We start from the raw sequence: 14,164 nt of genomic DNA on the forward strand, positions 1-14,164 counted from the left end.
TTTAATCTAATATGACAATAAGTCATGTTTGAATCTTGTTAATTGTTCTTGAACACATAGCAACAAACAGCAGTCATCGAATCACTCATCATACACCCCCCACAGAGAGCTGATTGGTCGGGCCTCCAGCTGCAGGCTAGATTGGTTTTAAGTGGATGTTTCCCAGAATAAACTGTCATACTGAGAAATGCACGAAATATTCACCAATGTTGCCAGACACTCAACAGAAGGAACAGACCAAAGGTATGTGTGTTATGTGTTAAGTGTGTGTGTGTGTGTGTGTGTGTGTCGTCTAAATAATGGTTAGAGCATTCAGAATTTAAAATGCAAACTAGAAAATGCATTTCCTGCAGAAAATGCGTGCGAATGCTGTAAACTGTGAACATTTGTTGCTGAATTTAGCTGAAAATGCAGAAAAAACTGAATATGTTATTAGCTGAATGGTAGCTGCTTTTAGCTACAGAGACCAAGTCAGTGTGTTGCTGAACAGCAGGGAAATGCAGAAAAGTTAAATGATTTGAATCAAAATGGTTACGGCTCAAATGCATTGCAAGGACTTTGTTGTTTGTTAAACTGGAAGAGTAGGAAAAATAGTGAAGAAGCTTAATATTTAAAAGAAAATGTTTAAAAAAGGTATAAACAACTACATGTATAGCGTCAATGTCCTGAAATAGCTGAATAATGTAATAGTTGAATGGTTTATAGCTGAAAGTAGGCTGAAGGAGTTACATATCAGATGTAAGTAGTAGTGAATGGATGTGTATTAAGAAGAGAAAATAAAGTATAAATGCTTTGAAAAGCATCAGAATATTTGAACTGCAAACTTTTGAACTAAAACCATACGTCACCAATAATGTATAAAATATGTGGAACATGTTGAAGTCTGTATGAAGTCTCCACCAGACAGAAAAGAATAGGCTGAGACAGTCTGTTAACTCCAGTCTGTGTGTTTGTTTTTGAGGTGACAACACATGTGTGTGATTTATATAGCACCTTTCAACACCAGGCAATTCAAAGTGCTTTACAAAGATGAAAGACATTAAGAAAATGGCATTTAAAAAGAGTCATTAAAAAGCAAGAAATTACTCAACTGTTGAAAAACAACTTTTTCAATGATTTTACCTAGAAATGGTTCATTACTGAAGCGTCTAGATTATTCTTTTTTAAGAGCGGTTTAATGACTGCAGTTTTCAGGGCCCGTGGAAAAACACCTGAGTGAAGAGACTTGTTTACTATATGAAGTAGATCTGAGGCCATGCAAGGCAAAACATCTTTAAAAAATCCTGTTGGAATAATATCAAGGCAGCAGGAGGAGGATTTCAGAAGTTGTATAATGTCCTCTAGGTTGTTATCATTAATCTGATGGAATTGTGTCATGGTGTTTGAATTGATGTTAGGTGGACACAGAGACAACACATTTGCTGTACCTGATGCAGAGGCACTGACTGCTTGTCTAATTTTCTGAATTTTGTCAGTGAAGAAGGCAAATTCATTGCACGCCCTGGTGGATAGAAATTCAGAGGCTACTGACACTGGGGGGTTAGTTAGTCAGTCGATGTAATATAAATAAGGAATGAACGTCCATTTTAAAATACTTTCAAGTGTTAAAGGGCCCATGTCATGCTTTTCCGGTTATTACCCGTCCCTTTGTGTGTTATGAAGGTTTTAATGCATGTAAACGGTCTGCAGAGTCACAAACCCTCAAAGTACACCCTGTAGCGAGTAAAACTCTAACACAGAAAAGACCTCCCTAAAACGCCTCGTTGGAGATTTCTCATTTACTTCCTGGGTATCGCTACGTAGGGATACCCAATAGCCACGCCCAGAGCTATGGCCGCACCCTCTGCCAGCCTTTCACAAAACAAAGCTTCCCAAACCTTTCAGCGATGCATGCCGGATATGTACAGCGTAGGGCACTGAAGAACGATGCTGTTCCTACTTTGTTTGGACCAGCGGGAGATTCTGGTACACAACCTGTAAGTATTCATTGTTCTTTGTGTATTTATGATGTTTAAAACAAACAAGGTATCTACCACAATTGTTTAAATGGATAAACGTTTTTCGGACTACTACGTTGGGATGGCGGAGAAATGCTCTCCGCAGACCCATTCTCACAGCGTTATAAACCTTTTTCTTTCTCAATATCAAGCCACAGTTATTGTTTTTACTTTGGCTGTGAGTGTTTGTGTGTGCTCAGGATGAGTTTTGCTTGTTCTCCTGTATCGCCGACCCGGAAGCCTGTCCGCTCCTCGAAGCAACGAGCCTCGCAGCAACGAGCCTCTCAATGTCGCGACCAATCAGAGCACACTGGGCTCACAGGGAGGGAGGGGGGGCGAGCTCCAACAAGCCGTTTAGGACAGAGAGTGAATACCGGTGAATACACTTTACAGAGATGCTGTATGAGAAACCAATGTGAGTTTGGAAAATTGCTCAGTATAAATCTATTTTAGTAGACCTCAACAATGGAATTATGATCAGTGGAAATGGCCATGACATGGGAGCTTTAACTCTGAACCTGGTCCAGAGCTGGTTAGATCTGCGGCACATGTTTCCATGGTGATCTAGCCAGGTTAAAAGAGAGCCACCTCCGTAGTACGGTAAACTCTGGCTTTAAGCACAACATACCTCGCTAAAACACTAATCTGGTCAACAAAGTCACACAATAACACAAATAAACTGTATTCTTGATTTTGTTTTAAGGGAAAGATATTTTGTCCCAGATTATATTTGTTTGACAAAATCAAAGTTTCTAATCAAAGTACTCTCTACGGAGACAGCAAATGAGAATGAGACTCACTGTGACGGATACACTCAGGGTTTTGTTTTGATAATACCTGCATCATCTAATTCAGCATGGTCTCTGTTGTAGTGTGATTTAAACTGACAAAATGTGATATTTACATAAAGAGTCTTGCTCTGTTTCACTTGAGTTCATGTGAGGCTGCAGACTGTTCTATATCCTGGGTCGATTTGGAGCACAGATGCCCCTTTCACACCAACGCGTTTTCAGCTCCGGCTCGGAGCTGGAGCCTGAAAAGTACCGTTTTTTTCCTGTTCACACCGCAGAGGCGCCGCCTCTTAGCTCCGGAATCCGGTTCACTTCCAGCTCCAAAAAATTGTCGGTCTAGAGGCAAGAGCTTTGGAGCTAAGAGGCGGCGTCGCTTACGTCTATCTTACGTCGAGGCGGGGGCAGATGCTGAAGTAGATGCTGAAGACCACAAAGAAGTCTTGCATTTCGCATGTGATGTTTGTAAAGTTCCAAGTAAAGTCGTCCCTTGTAAAGTCGTCCGATGCCTTCCATGTCGTTTCGTAAGAGGATAACCAAAGCGAACAGCGCTTCAATACAATCGGCCATTGTTGTTGTTGTCGATGTGAGGGATTTCCGCGCGGTTTGGATTTTATGAAGCAGGCACGTAAACGGTGACGTCATGACGCAGCAGCGGCAGCTCTGGGCGGTGTGAACAGAGCGGGAGCAGAAAAGGGAAACCGGAGCTGAACCAGAAAAGCTCCCGCTCGGAGCTAGAAAGGGAAAAGCGCTGGTGTGAAAGCCGCAAGAGAGAACCTGAGTTTTTTTTAGAAACAGTTGTAACAAGCAGGAGCGCTGAGCAAAGTGACTAAAACGTAACCACAAACTTACAAAAAACACAGTCAGGCAACACTAACCAGGCTTAGTGTGATTCTGTTTATTTTACCTTACTTTAATAACCATCCGTTTACTGTTATTGACCATTGTGAAGAGGCAGACGTTTTCCTGTTGTTTTGTATAGCAACTATCGGATGGAATCAATACATGGGCTACATGTGGCCATCACAAGTAAAATCATAACAAAAACTACACCGGTAAAATATGCGTGTAGAAAACGGCTTATGCCACAATATGATAGCAACAAGTAGTCAATATAGTCTGATTAGCTTTGGTTGCTATGCTAACATCACCTGTAGAATGCCAGAGAAACTTTCAGAACAGCGTTGTGATGCCAAACAGTGTCAATTCAGACTGACACACATTCACTTATGGAGATGGAGGATATGTATCAGCTGCTTGTGTGACAGTCAGACAGTGAATACTTGTCTGACTCGTGAATACGAGCAGCACTGCAGCGGGCGGTAATGCAGCTGAACCACATTAATAAACAATGAACCACGGCACTCTGGAGAAAGGTATAAGGTTGCAGAAGTAGTTCTTTAATTTAATCTGGCTTCGTATAATTAAAAACTACCCGACGCAGTCCTCTATTGATGTTGTTGTGAGCGGTGTTGCGGAGAAAATCAGCGACGTAAAACGCTGTGTGGGTCATAAGAAGGCACGTAAACGGTTACGCCATGACGCAAACGATGACGCAATGACACAATAATTCACCTTTGAACCTAATTCACCTTTGAACCTAATTCACCTTTGAACCTAATTCACCTTTGAACCTGCATCTGTAACAATGAGTGGACCAAAGAAAAGAAAAGTCGACAATGAGTGCCGAGTGTATAATGAGGAGTGGACAGCTAAAGATTTCTTCACCGATCTGCTACTGGCCCGGCCCGTTTGTCAAATTTTAAAACTCATATTGGCCACCAAGCCAAAAAGTTTGCGCACCCCTAAAATAGAGTGATAAAAAATGTATATCGGGTAATACATGGTCGTTATTAAGGCATAGGTTATATCTTGAAATAACATGTTAATCTTAGGGCCACGTTTTCACAAAGTTCATTGAACAAAAATGTAATTGTTCTTATCCCTTATTTCCACGGAGGCAGTTTCAGGGCCTGTTCTGACCCAGAGACCGGTTACGACCAGTTTTAGTTTTTCCATCGCAGAGGTTTTTGACCCAAAAATTGACTGTGGTCCTGCCTGATTCTCACCTTACTACTTCTCTGATGGCTCCCACTGGATTGTTGACATCCACCTGGATTAATCTTCTTATTTATAGACACATGTATTTTCCAGCATTTGGCCTACCTATGTTGTAAATGTATTATCTTTTTAATTTACACACGATGTATTGCACATCTGTCCGTCCTGGGAGAGGGATCCTCCTATGTTGCTCTCCCTGAGGTTTCTTCCATTCTTTGGAAGTTTTTCCTTGTTCGATGTGAGGGTCCAAGCTCAGAGGGGGTCATATTCATATTCAGTAAAAACTGTAAAGCCCCCTGAGACAAATGTAAAATGTGTGATATTGGGCTATACAAATAAACGTTGATGATTGATAGTGCCCAGATTGAAAAGTACATAAATGTGCCATATTATTAATTACTACACAACTTAATTGAATACTCGATTCTGATTAGTTAATGTAGACATGGCGAAGATCTGCCATTTTTTTCTAGCAAACCAAGAAGACAGACCAGAAATAAACACTATCAGGAACACAAGTTATGTTGCTGTCGCAGCGGTTACAGCTGTTGGTACGCAGTGGAACAGACTCTTTTTTCTAAGCTGTGAAGTCAGGATTCCTGCCCACCCTGTCTGTGTGCATGTTATTGACCATACTTTGAATGACCACCCATTTGCCATAATTGTGGAATTGGTCATTTAACACTCCTGCTTAAGCCATTTTCTTTTTTCTAACATCAATCTTAATCTGTCACACTGATCCTTTACGTAACTTGTAATCTATGGCCCTCACCATGAGTCTGAAACATCAGTAGCCTAACTGTAATGCCTTTTGATACATCTGTCATATAAAGTAGCGGGATGTCCCTCTGATCCTTTCTCATCTAGGAATATATTTTCGGTACAGCTCAGTTAAAAACTCATTTTGACTCAATATTTCAATATGCATTACACATAGTTTTATGTTTCAACAAAAGTTTCTCAGCCATGGAGTCAGTATTCCATGACTGGGTTATTTAGTGTAGAGATAGATTAAAGAGTTATTGTATTGAAATTAAATTGTAATAGATTTTTATTAAACGAGTATCCCATCCTTCAAATGTGATGCTATTAAAATCATGAAAAAAAAAGGCAATTTAAGTGTTTTAAAGGAAGGGAATAAAACTGCTGGGTTCATTTTGATATTCAGGACTTGAGAACAGGGTCACAGACGAGGAGACGGTTTAGAACCCTGTTTCAGATCACTCTAACTTTTTGTAAATGATGCAGTCACATGAACAAACAGTGCATGGCGACCAGTGCTTTGTGAAGTCAGATCACAGTCAGATCCCGTCCCGAGTCCAGAGGACGTGTGGACTTGGTTTGGGAGTGTACTCAGAGACGTGTTTCCCAGCGAGGTCTTGCTCTGATTGCTCTGCTCTCATTTGGCCAAAAGAGGCAAACTAAGTGGGAGAGAGAGCACTCCAGAGTTCGCAGTAACTTCTCCAAGCGAACAAGGTGTGAAAACGACTTAAATCTCCCAGACGCCTCTTCAGGGGTCATGCTGTCTATCAGCACTTTCCCTCCATGTGGCTCGCATTCCTAATCAGACCGTGGTGCTGAAGCCTGGTCACCTCACCAGCCTGCTGGAGGCTCCGCTGCTCCACACCTCCCTCTGCAGGCACAAGGTTCAATATTCAAAGGCTTTACGGTCAATGAAAATCTCCTGGGCTCCTCCAACAACGCAAGATAAATAACACATTTTTACTGGTGCTCAAAGACGCTAATCAAGCAAGTAAAGAAAATAACAACAAAAAACAAAAGTTGCTAAGCCAGTTGGAGAGGGTCTGTAGTTGAAGGCGAGAGTGAAAAGGCGAGCTTTATTAAGGGCTTTTCTGAATGATGATGAGTAAAAGTAATGCAGGAGAGGTGAGATGGAATAAAAATACAAGTATAATGTGAAATGAAAAGCTGTACAGTGAAATAAAAATACTGCCATCTTAATAATAATGATCCACAAGAGGAGATTCTACCCTTGGCTGTGTAAACCTGTATATAGGGTTTGTATCTATAAACTGAGATGAAGCCCTCGCTGGGAGGGCCGAGCACTTCCTTAATGCCTGCTGCTAGTGCCGGTCACTTATTGGATTGTGAATCACATTAATTGTGCTAATAACTTGTAAGGTATCAAACTGTGACCGGTAATTTGATTGTAACTATAGTTTTCAAGACACAAGCAGAATAAAGTAAGCAGACAGCAGATGGTCTGTGTGGATATTGAAGCAGCTCAATGTAACATGAAAATAACAGGAAAGAGGAGACACTTTTTTACTCATCCTGTATCGGATAATCTGCAGGTTGCAAAGCTTTGGAATGGAGCTGCAGTCTCTCCCACAAGAGTTCATCTCAGCAGTATCAGACAGATCATCATGGCTGGAGGAATGCGAGCAGGAAGCACGGTGCCAATCAGATCCTGCCGGCAGGCTTTTTTTCTGATGTTGTTAATTGTGTTTTTGCTGTCTCTGCAGTGGCCCCAGGCAGTGTCATAGAACATATGTCTGAACTGCAGTCTGACATTATAGCCTCAGAAAAATAGACCGACCCTTGGAGCTTTTCATTTTTTCAAGTATGTGTTTTGTTTATCGGCCAAAAACAAATACAACAGTGAAGGATTGACAGGAGGCTTCACAGGAGCAGCAGAGGTGAGCAGGAGTGCTGAGAGAGAGTTTACCTCATAACCATTCGTGGAAGGCAGAGAAAGTTCTGTGACACTTTATGAAAACATGTGCCGGAAGTTCAATTTTTGCATGAACCCTTCACGGAGAGGTGAGGTATGGGTCAGATGTAGAGCCCTCCCCCTTGGAGCTGCTGCAGGTTCAGGTTCAATCACTCACAAAGTGTATCCTTTAAAGGCTTCTTGCAGTGCTTACAGTGTTAAGGAAATGCAGCTGAGTGTACTGTAGTTAATGCCATGTTGGCAAAATGGGGACAATGGGAAAATATGTTCTTTAATTTCTTAGTGACAGCTTCCCCTATAATTAATGCTAATTTGATGTCATGTTTCATATTTGTATTAATGTGTTGAAGTGAAACCAGAAAGAAACTTAGTTCAAATTAATTTGCTGAATCAACAGTATTTATGTAAACGTTGGATTAAATTAAGATGTAATTACCAGTGATGGTGACCTCACAGACATTTGGTTGACTCTTCTGTGGATATTTAAAGCAAGTGGCTGATAGATTTCAGAACTACTGCTCAGAATGACAACTATAGTAGGAGGCTGTGTGAACGGTTGTTCCCACTCACACTAGTATTTACAGTGTGTAAAATAGGAAGTAGAATCGTTGACAAAGATCAAGTCCAAAGCAAGTGAGGGTGGCAGTTGAGACACATTTTCGTATTGACCAAACTGTGGTAGTAGAACTTCTGTGTCAGTCCAAGACCTCTGTAAATCAGCAAATATTTCTCTTTTAATCAACTACCCAGAACCGTAGATTAGCCTTAATTAAATCATGAGTTTTTAAAAGTTGTAAAATGGCTAAAAGTCAAATCAAGTTATATTCCATCTCCGAACATTTGATGAAGCTGAGAGTGGAAGGGACACAGTTCGTTGGAGGCGGGGCTTAAGGAAAACACAAGTGGGCATGCTCCTTAGGTCCGGTGGTGTGGCTACAGTCAGGCCATTTTCAGCTTTATGAAGAAGCAACTTTCATATGAATGAACGGGTCCCCGTCTCTAACGCTGTATCCAGTTCTGTTTTTACATCCATGACCCAAATACATAATGTTGATCAGAAACGTCCACATTGTACGTTTTAAAAGCTGGAACCAGAAATTAGCCGGTGTCTCATGGAAGAAGAAATAAAAGCTGTACCAAACAGCACCTGGGAAGATGTTTGCAGGTCCACACAGGAACTGAATCAGAAACTCCAAGCTAATATACTTACCCTGGGTGATAAGAAAACCTCCCGTAATAAACCTGTTGGTGTCATTATAATAGAGAAATCTCCATTACTTGTTCCCAGTGCAGTGGCTGTATCCAGTGACTGCCAGATGAGCCTAATTTAAAGCCCATGAAATATGGAAAAGGGCACAGTGTTGGCTCGGAGCCTGGCCACCCACTCAGCCCTCAGGCAGGGGTCCCTTCCCATCACATATCCACCTCCTGCCTGTGTGTGGCTCTCCAGCTGACTGTTCACTTCCACACACTATTTTCTAAATTGGTTACACACTGTTCATGCCATTATGATTAAATGAGCGCTGATTGCCCAATACTTTGCCAGGTAAAATACATCTGTTCTCTATTCCAGAATGATAGACAGGGTTGCCTAAAGATAAATACAAATAATAATAAAAAAAGCATATAAAGGTTTGCCAGGGGCCATTTTGGCTCGATTCAAATGTGTTTTGCCAAGTGTCAGGATGGCTGCCAGTTGCCACAACAATCTCTGCCACCTGTGATGTATGGCCCAGCAGGTTAGGCTACACAAACGCAGCTGTGATGGCATGGAGCCATAATGGAGGGACAGGGCGACCTGTGAGCAGGAGATAGACGGAGGTTTTATAAGCTTTAATATTGCTTTGAGCTGAAACACTTAGAGCAGATCCAGAGCCTGGAAACATCAGAGAATTAGCTGCGGTCAACCATAGCTGCACTAGTCTGCTCTGTGCCCTAAGAGGGAAATAATTAAACAAAAACTTTGAACAGTTTCTTTTCATGTTTAGTCAGGCCAAACACACATTTTAGGATTAAACACAAATCCAACTAAGACAAGAAAAAACAACCAAAAACCACTGTAGCTTAATCTGTGTCTCATGGAGATATATAAGATGACTCGTATGAATTTTAAGAAGACCATCAGAAATATTGCGTCTTTAAGGCACAACTAGCAAGGTTTTACTGGCTTCACATTTTAAGGTTTGAATTGTTTGTCCTACATAATGAGTAAACTGGATATCATGAGGTTTTGGTTTGGGGGCTTTTGATTTGGGAAAAAAGTTCTGAGAAACTGTGAAGGGCATTGTTAAATATTTGCAGACATATTATAGTCACAACAATTTACTGATCAAGAAAACAAAAACAATCTGTTGGCACCAAACCAGTTAGTGAGCACTTGGAGGCGTGTGGCGCAGTGGATAGAGCCTTGGTGTTGGGATCAGGGGGTCACAGGTTCAAACCCCACTGCTGTCAGCATGTCGTTGTGTCCCTGAGACACTTCACCCCAAATTGCTCCTGTGGGGATTGCCCACAGTATTGAGTATGTAAGTCGCTTTGGATAAAAGCGTCTAACAAGTAACATGTAATGAATCGTCTTGTCTACTAAAATGATCAAGTCATCAAGTCAGTTCCTTCTAAAGTTGTGTCTAGGCTTGATGGCAAAGTCCATTTTCACCTTGATTTTCTGACTGTCTGTATGATGAGCTACATAATACTACATTCATTAGACCCCAGGGTAGGCTACATCTTTTGTTCAAAGTTAAACATTTTCAATTCAGCAGATGCATCTTTCTTCCAGCTAAGGCCACATTAGATAAATTATTGTGCCTATCTTTACCCACTTAACATTCAAGTTGCATTGTTGCAGGACATTTTGCCATGTTAACACACACACACACACACACACACACACACACACACACACACACACACACACACACACACACACAACAGGACAGGACAGGAGTTTGGGTGAATCTATCATGTGTTCCAGAGATGTCAGACAGACTCTGATTAGTGGTGTAACTGTGTTTTCTCAACAGAGAGATATGCTGGACGTAAGTCAAATCATGAAGGATCTGGCCTGTATGGTCCATGAACAAGGCGACGCAATAGGTAAGATGTTGTGTGTGTGTGTGTGTGTGTGTGTGTGTGTGTGTGTGTGTGTGTGTGTGTTGAATGTGGTTCACATTGTGAAGTGCTTGATTAATAACATGAGCTTGAAGATTCTGCCGGTCCGCTGCAACTCTTACTACTTTTAAATCCAGGCTGAAGACTTTTCTTTTTGTCGCTGCTTTTAATTGAACTATTCATATCTGTAACTTTTATCCATGTATTTTTTCTTTTAATGTTTATTTGATTAGCTTTGAATTGCCTTGTGTTGAAAAGTGCTATATAAATGAACTTGCCTTGCCTTGGTCAAAAAATAACTGTGTAACTTCCACATCGCTGCCCGTGTACGGGCTTGTTGATAAGAAGCAAAATGTTCTGGGTTTCTTCAAACCCTGATATCTGTAAATGGCTCTCACACCCTGAAGTCATTTAGACTTGGCCAAAAACTAAACGCAGCACAAAGATATATAGGGCAGATAGAGGCTTTGCTGCTGTGTCACACATCTGCCATCAGCTCTGTCTGGCTCCATCATGAACATTCACTACAGAATTGGCTGTCACTAATGTTAAACACCTGCGCAGACATAGCGGTTGCAATCAAGTTTAGATCAATTCTGAGAGAAGTGAAAGGTTTGATAATGCAGATTCAAATTGAGGTGATTGTTTTTAGCAGTTTGACCCAACAAAAATAATTACGTCTTGTTTTACGGCTTTCTTAGCCACATGATACACTGGGAGGCAAACTTAACCTTTTATCCTTGAAAAACAATTGCCGGTATACATATATATATACTTATTTTAGAGATAAGGGTTGAAGTTCAAAGGAAAAGTAATTATTTTAGACCCCCTCAAATGACGTCACATAGGCCTTAAGGAGTTGGTATCCATGACCAAGCCTCTGCCTAATGTAAAGTCGTAGGTCGCACTACAACACTACACTACAACCGGTGCTGCAATGCTTCTAGTCCACTGAACTGGCTCCTCAACCACTAACACATTGGTGTGGTACAAGTCCAACACTGACTATGACCTCAATAATTTAAATAAAATGGAACTACAAAAGTTCACTCAGTAGAAACCAGAACTCTGTGACTGAACCATGTTTAAGTAAATGTAAACCACCCCTTCCCCCGATGAGATTCAGCTGGTAGATCATCTGTTTGAGCGTGTCTGATACCTTACATAATTTGTCTTATGTATTTTCTTAATAAATAAATCAACACAATGTAAAGAAAATAAATATTCTCACATATTGGCTCTATTACACAGACAAATACAACTGTTCACTTTCTAAATTCAATGCTGCTAGTTTAGCAATAGTGATGTACTAGGAGTGTAACGGTATACGTACCCGTACCGAAATTATTCGGTACGGGCCCTTCGGTTCGGTACACATGTGTACCGAAGTGTACCGAACGAATATAACGTTAAACGTAAAAAATTGAAAACGTGAAAAACTTTTTGGAAGTAATCTCAGGTGCTGCGTCGCAACGTTTGAGTAGCACGTTCCTGCAGCCCATGCTGCGGGGCTGCAGGAACGCAGCGTTCAGTGCAATTTCAACGCGTCATAGAGCGACCAAGTCATTTCATTGGACGAGAAGCATACTATGAGAGCTGGTCAGAGGGATGCGTTCAAATTTAGTCAGTAATTTGAGGAACTGTCGAAATGGCGAACGCAGATAAAGTTGAGCTCGAAAATCCTCCAGCATCATTGAAGTCTCCGGTTTGGGAACATTTTGGTTTCGCAGTTACGTACAAGGATGACGGACAAAGACAGGTGGACCGAACCAAAGCTGTTTGTCGGCATTGTTCAACTTACTAAAATTGGTTACGCGGCTGGCAATACATCAAACTTGCACTCATTTGAAAAGGCATCACCCGAACGTGAATATCACCGGTACCAAAAGAAAAAAGACTGAAGTGCAAACCCAACTCCCACTAGCATTTAAGCCTCCACCACTCGCAAAGAGTTCAGACCGAGCCAAAGCTATTACAAACGCCAAATATCCTTATGTTGCCATGTTAGCAAAGTGCTACCTGGCTGTATCTGCTACCTCTGTCCAAGCTCTGTCCCTAGCGAGAGGGTGTTCTCCACAGCAGGAGACATTGTTAGTGCCAGCAGATCTGCCCTTTCGGCAAGCAATGTGGACAAGTTAATTTTTCTTTAAAAAAATGACAAGCAAGTCATAATGTCAAACTGGCTGCTTAGGTACTAGTAGAGTACAGTTCATCCATCCATCCATCTTCTCCCGCTTATCCGTGGTCGGGTCGCGGGGGTAGCAGTTCCAGCAGAGAGCCCCAAACTTTCTTTTCCCTGGCGACATCAACCAGCTCTGACTGGGGGATCCCAAGGCGCTCCCAGGCCAGCGAAGAGATATAATCCCTCCACCTGGTCCTAGGTCTACCCCTTGGTCTCTTCCCAGCTGGACGTGCCTGGAACACCTCCCTAGGGAGGCGCCCAGGTGGCATCCTAACTAGGTGCCCGAACCACCTCAACTGGCTCCTTTCGACGCGAAGGAGGAGCGGCTCAACTCCGAGTCCCTCCCTGATGACCGAACTTCTCACCTTATCCCTAAGGGAGACACCAGCCACCCTGCGGAGAAAACCCATCTCGGCCGCTTGTATCCGCGGATACAAGCGGCCGAGTACAGTTCAAATACAGATTATTTCAGTTCATCGAAATGCTGCACCTTAATGTTTATTTTATTATATTTTGTATTTATTTGAGTGAATACATTATTCACAGTTTAATAATAATTTAAAAAAAACTAAAACTATTTAATGTTTTGTGATAATTTTTTCTGCTGTACCGTGTTAGTGTATTCTAGAACCCCGAAGGCAGGAGAGACTGAAAAGAGTCAAGGGAAGCTTATAAAAGTTAACAGCATTTAATTACACAAAAGATGCGGTGGTGTACAAATGAAATGTGCGAGTGGAGGCGCTCTCCTCATCCGACCGGTCAGTCCAGGTCATGGATGTATAATAAGAACTGGATACAGCGTGGGAGGCGGGGCCTCATTCATTCCTATGAGAGTTGCTCAATGGCGCATGATGACAAAATGGCCCAACTTTTGAGAGAGCGAAACGTCACAGATTACCCAGCATACCTGAGAAGTACCCGTATGTGCAGTCATAGAGCATGCGCAACTTTAACCACGCCGCCCAAAAGGCTCGTTCACATTAAGCACGTGAAATTGCGTACACGTAACAGCACCGCGCGTTCATGACAGCATGGTACTGGATTTATATTAACGAGGCGGCAGTTAGCAGCTAGCTAGTAAATTATGCTAAATTACACATCAATCGTTATGTACTTTTATATTACGCTGACATCAGGATCTAGTGATATCCAAGCAACAGAGCTTCATTTAGCATGATACTTGTGTGGGTTGTACATGAAACCACTTGGTAATATATAAAAATGTATATGTTGAAGCCTGTTATGATCAATTGTGAGTTAAAACTTTATCTAAAAAGTGAAGCTGATGATGGATTACTGTGGTGGAGTTAAAATAACAATAGCCTATTTC

General features: G+C 41.7%; 1 protein-coding gene across 4 annotated transcripts in view; it reads left to right on the forward strand.

Annotated features, from left to right (window-relative positions):
- Window positions 1-14,164, forward strand: part of tsnare1 (T-SNARE Domain Containing 1) — a 359,325-nt gene that overhangs the window by 244,994 nt on the left and 100,167 nt on the right. For all 4 annotated transcript variants that reach the window (XM_034226529.1, XM_034226527.1, XM_034226528.1 and 1 more), the window contains one exon: window positions 10,565-10,637. In XM_034226529.1, the coding sequence (XP_034082420.1) occupies window positions 10,565-10,637 (73 nt within the window). The remainder of the gene's footprint in view (window positions 1-10,564; window positions 10,638-14,164) is intronic.

The sequence above is a fragment of the Gymnodraco acuticeps genome, unplaced genomic scaffold (genome assembly GCF_902827175.1).
Source record: "Gymnodraco acuticeps unplaced genomic scaffold, fGymAcu1.1, whole genome shotgun sequence".
Lineage (NCBI taxonomy): Eukaryota > Metazoa > Chordata > Actinopteri > Perciformes > Bathydraconidae > Gymnodraco > Gymnodraco acuticeps.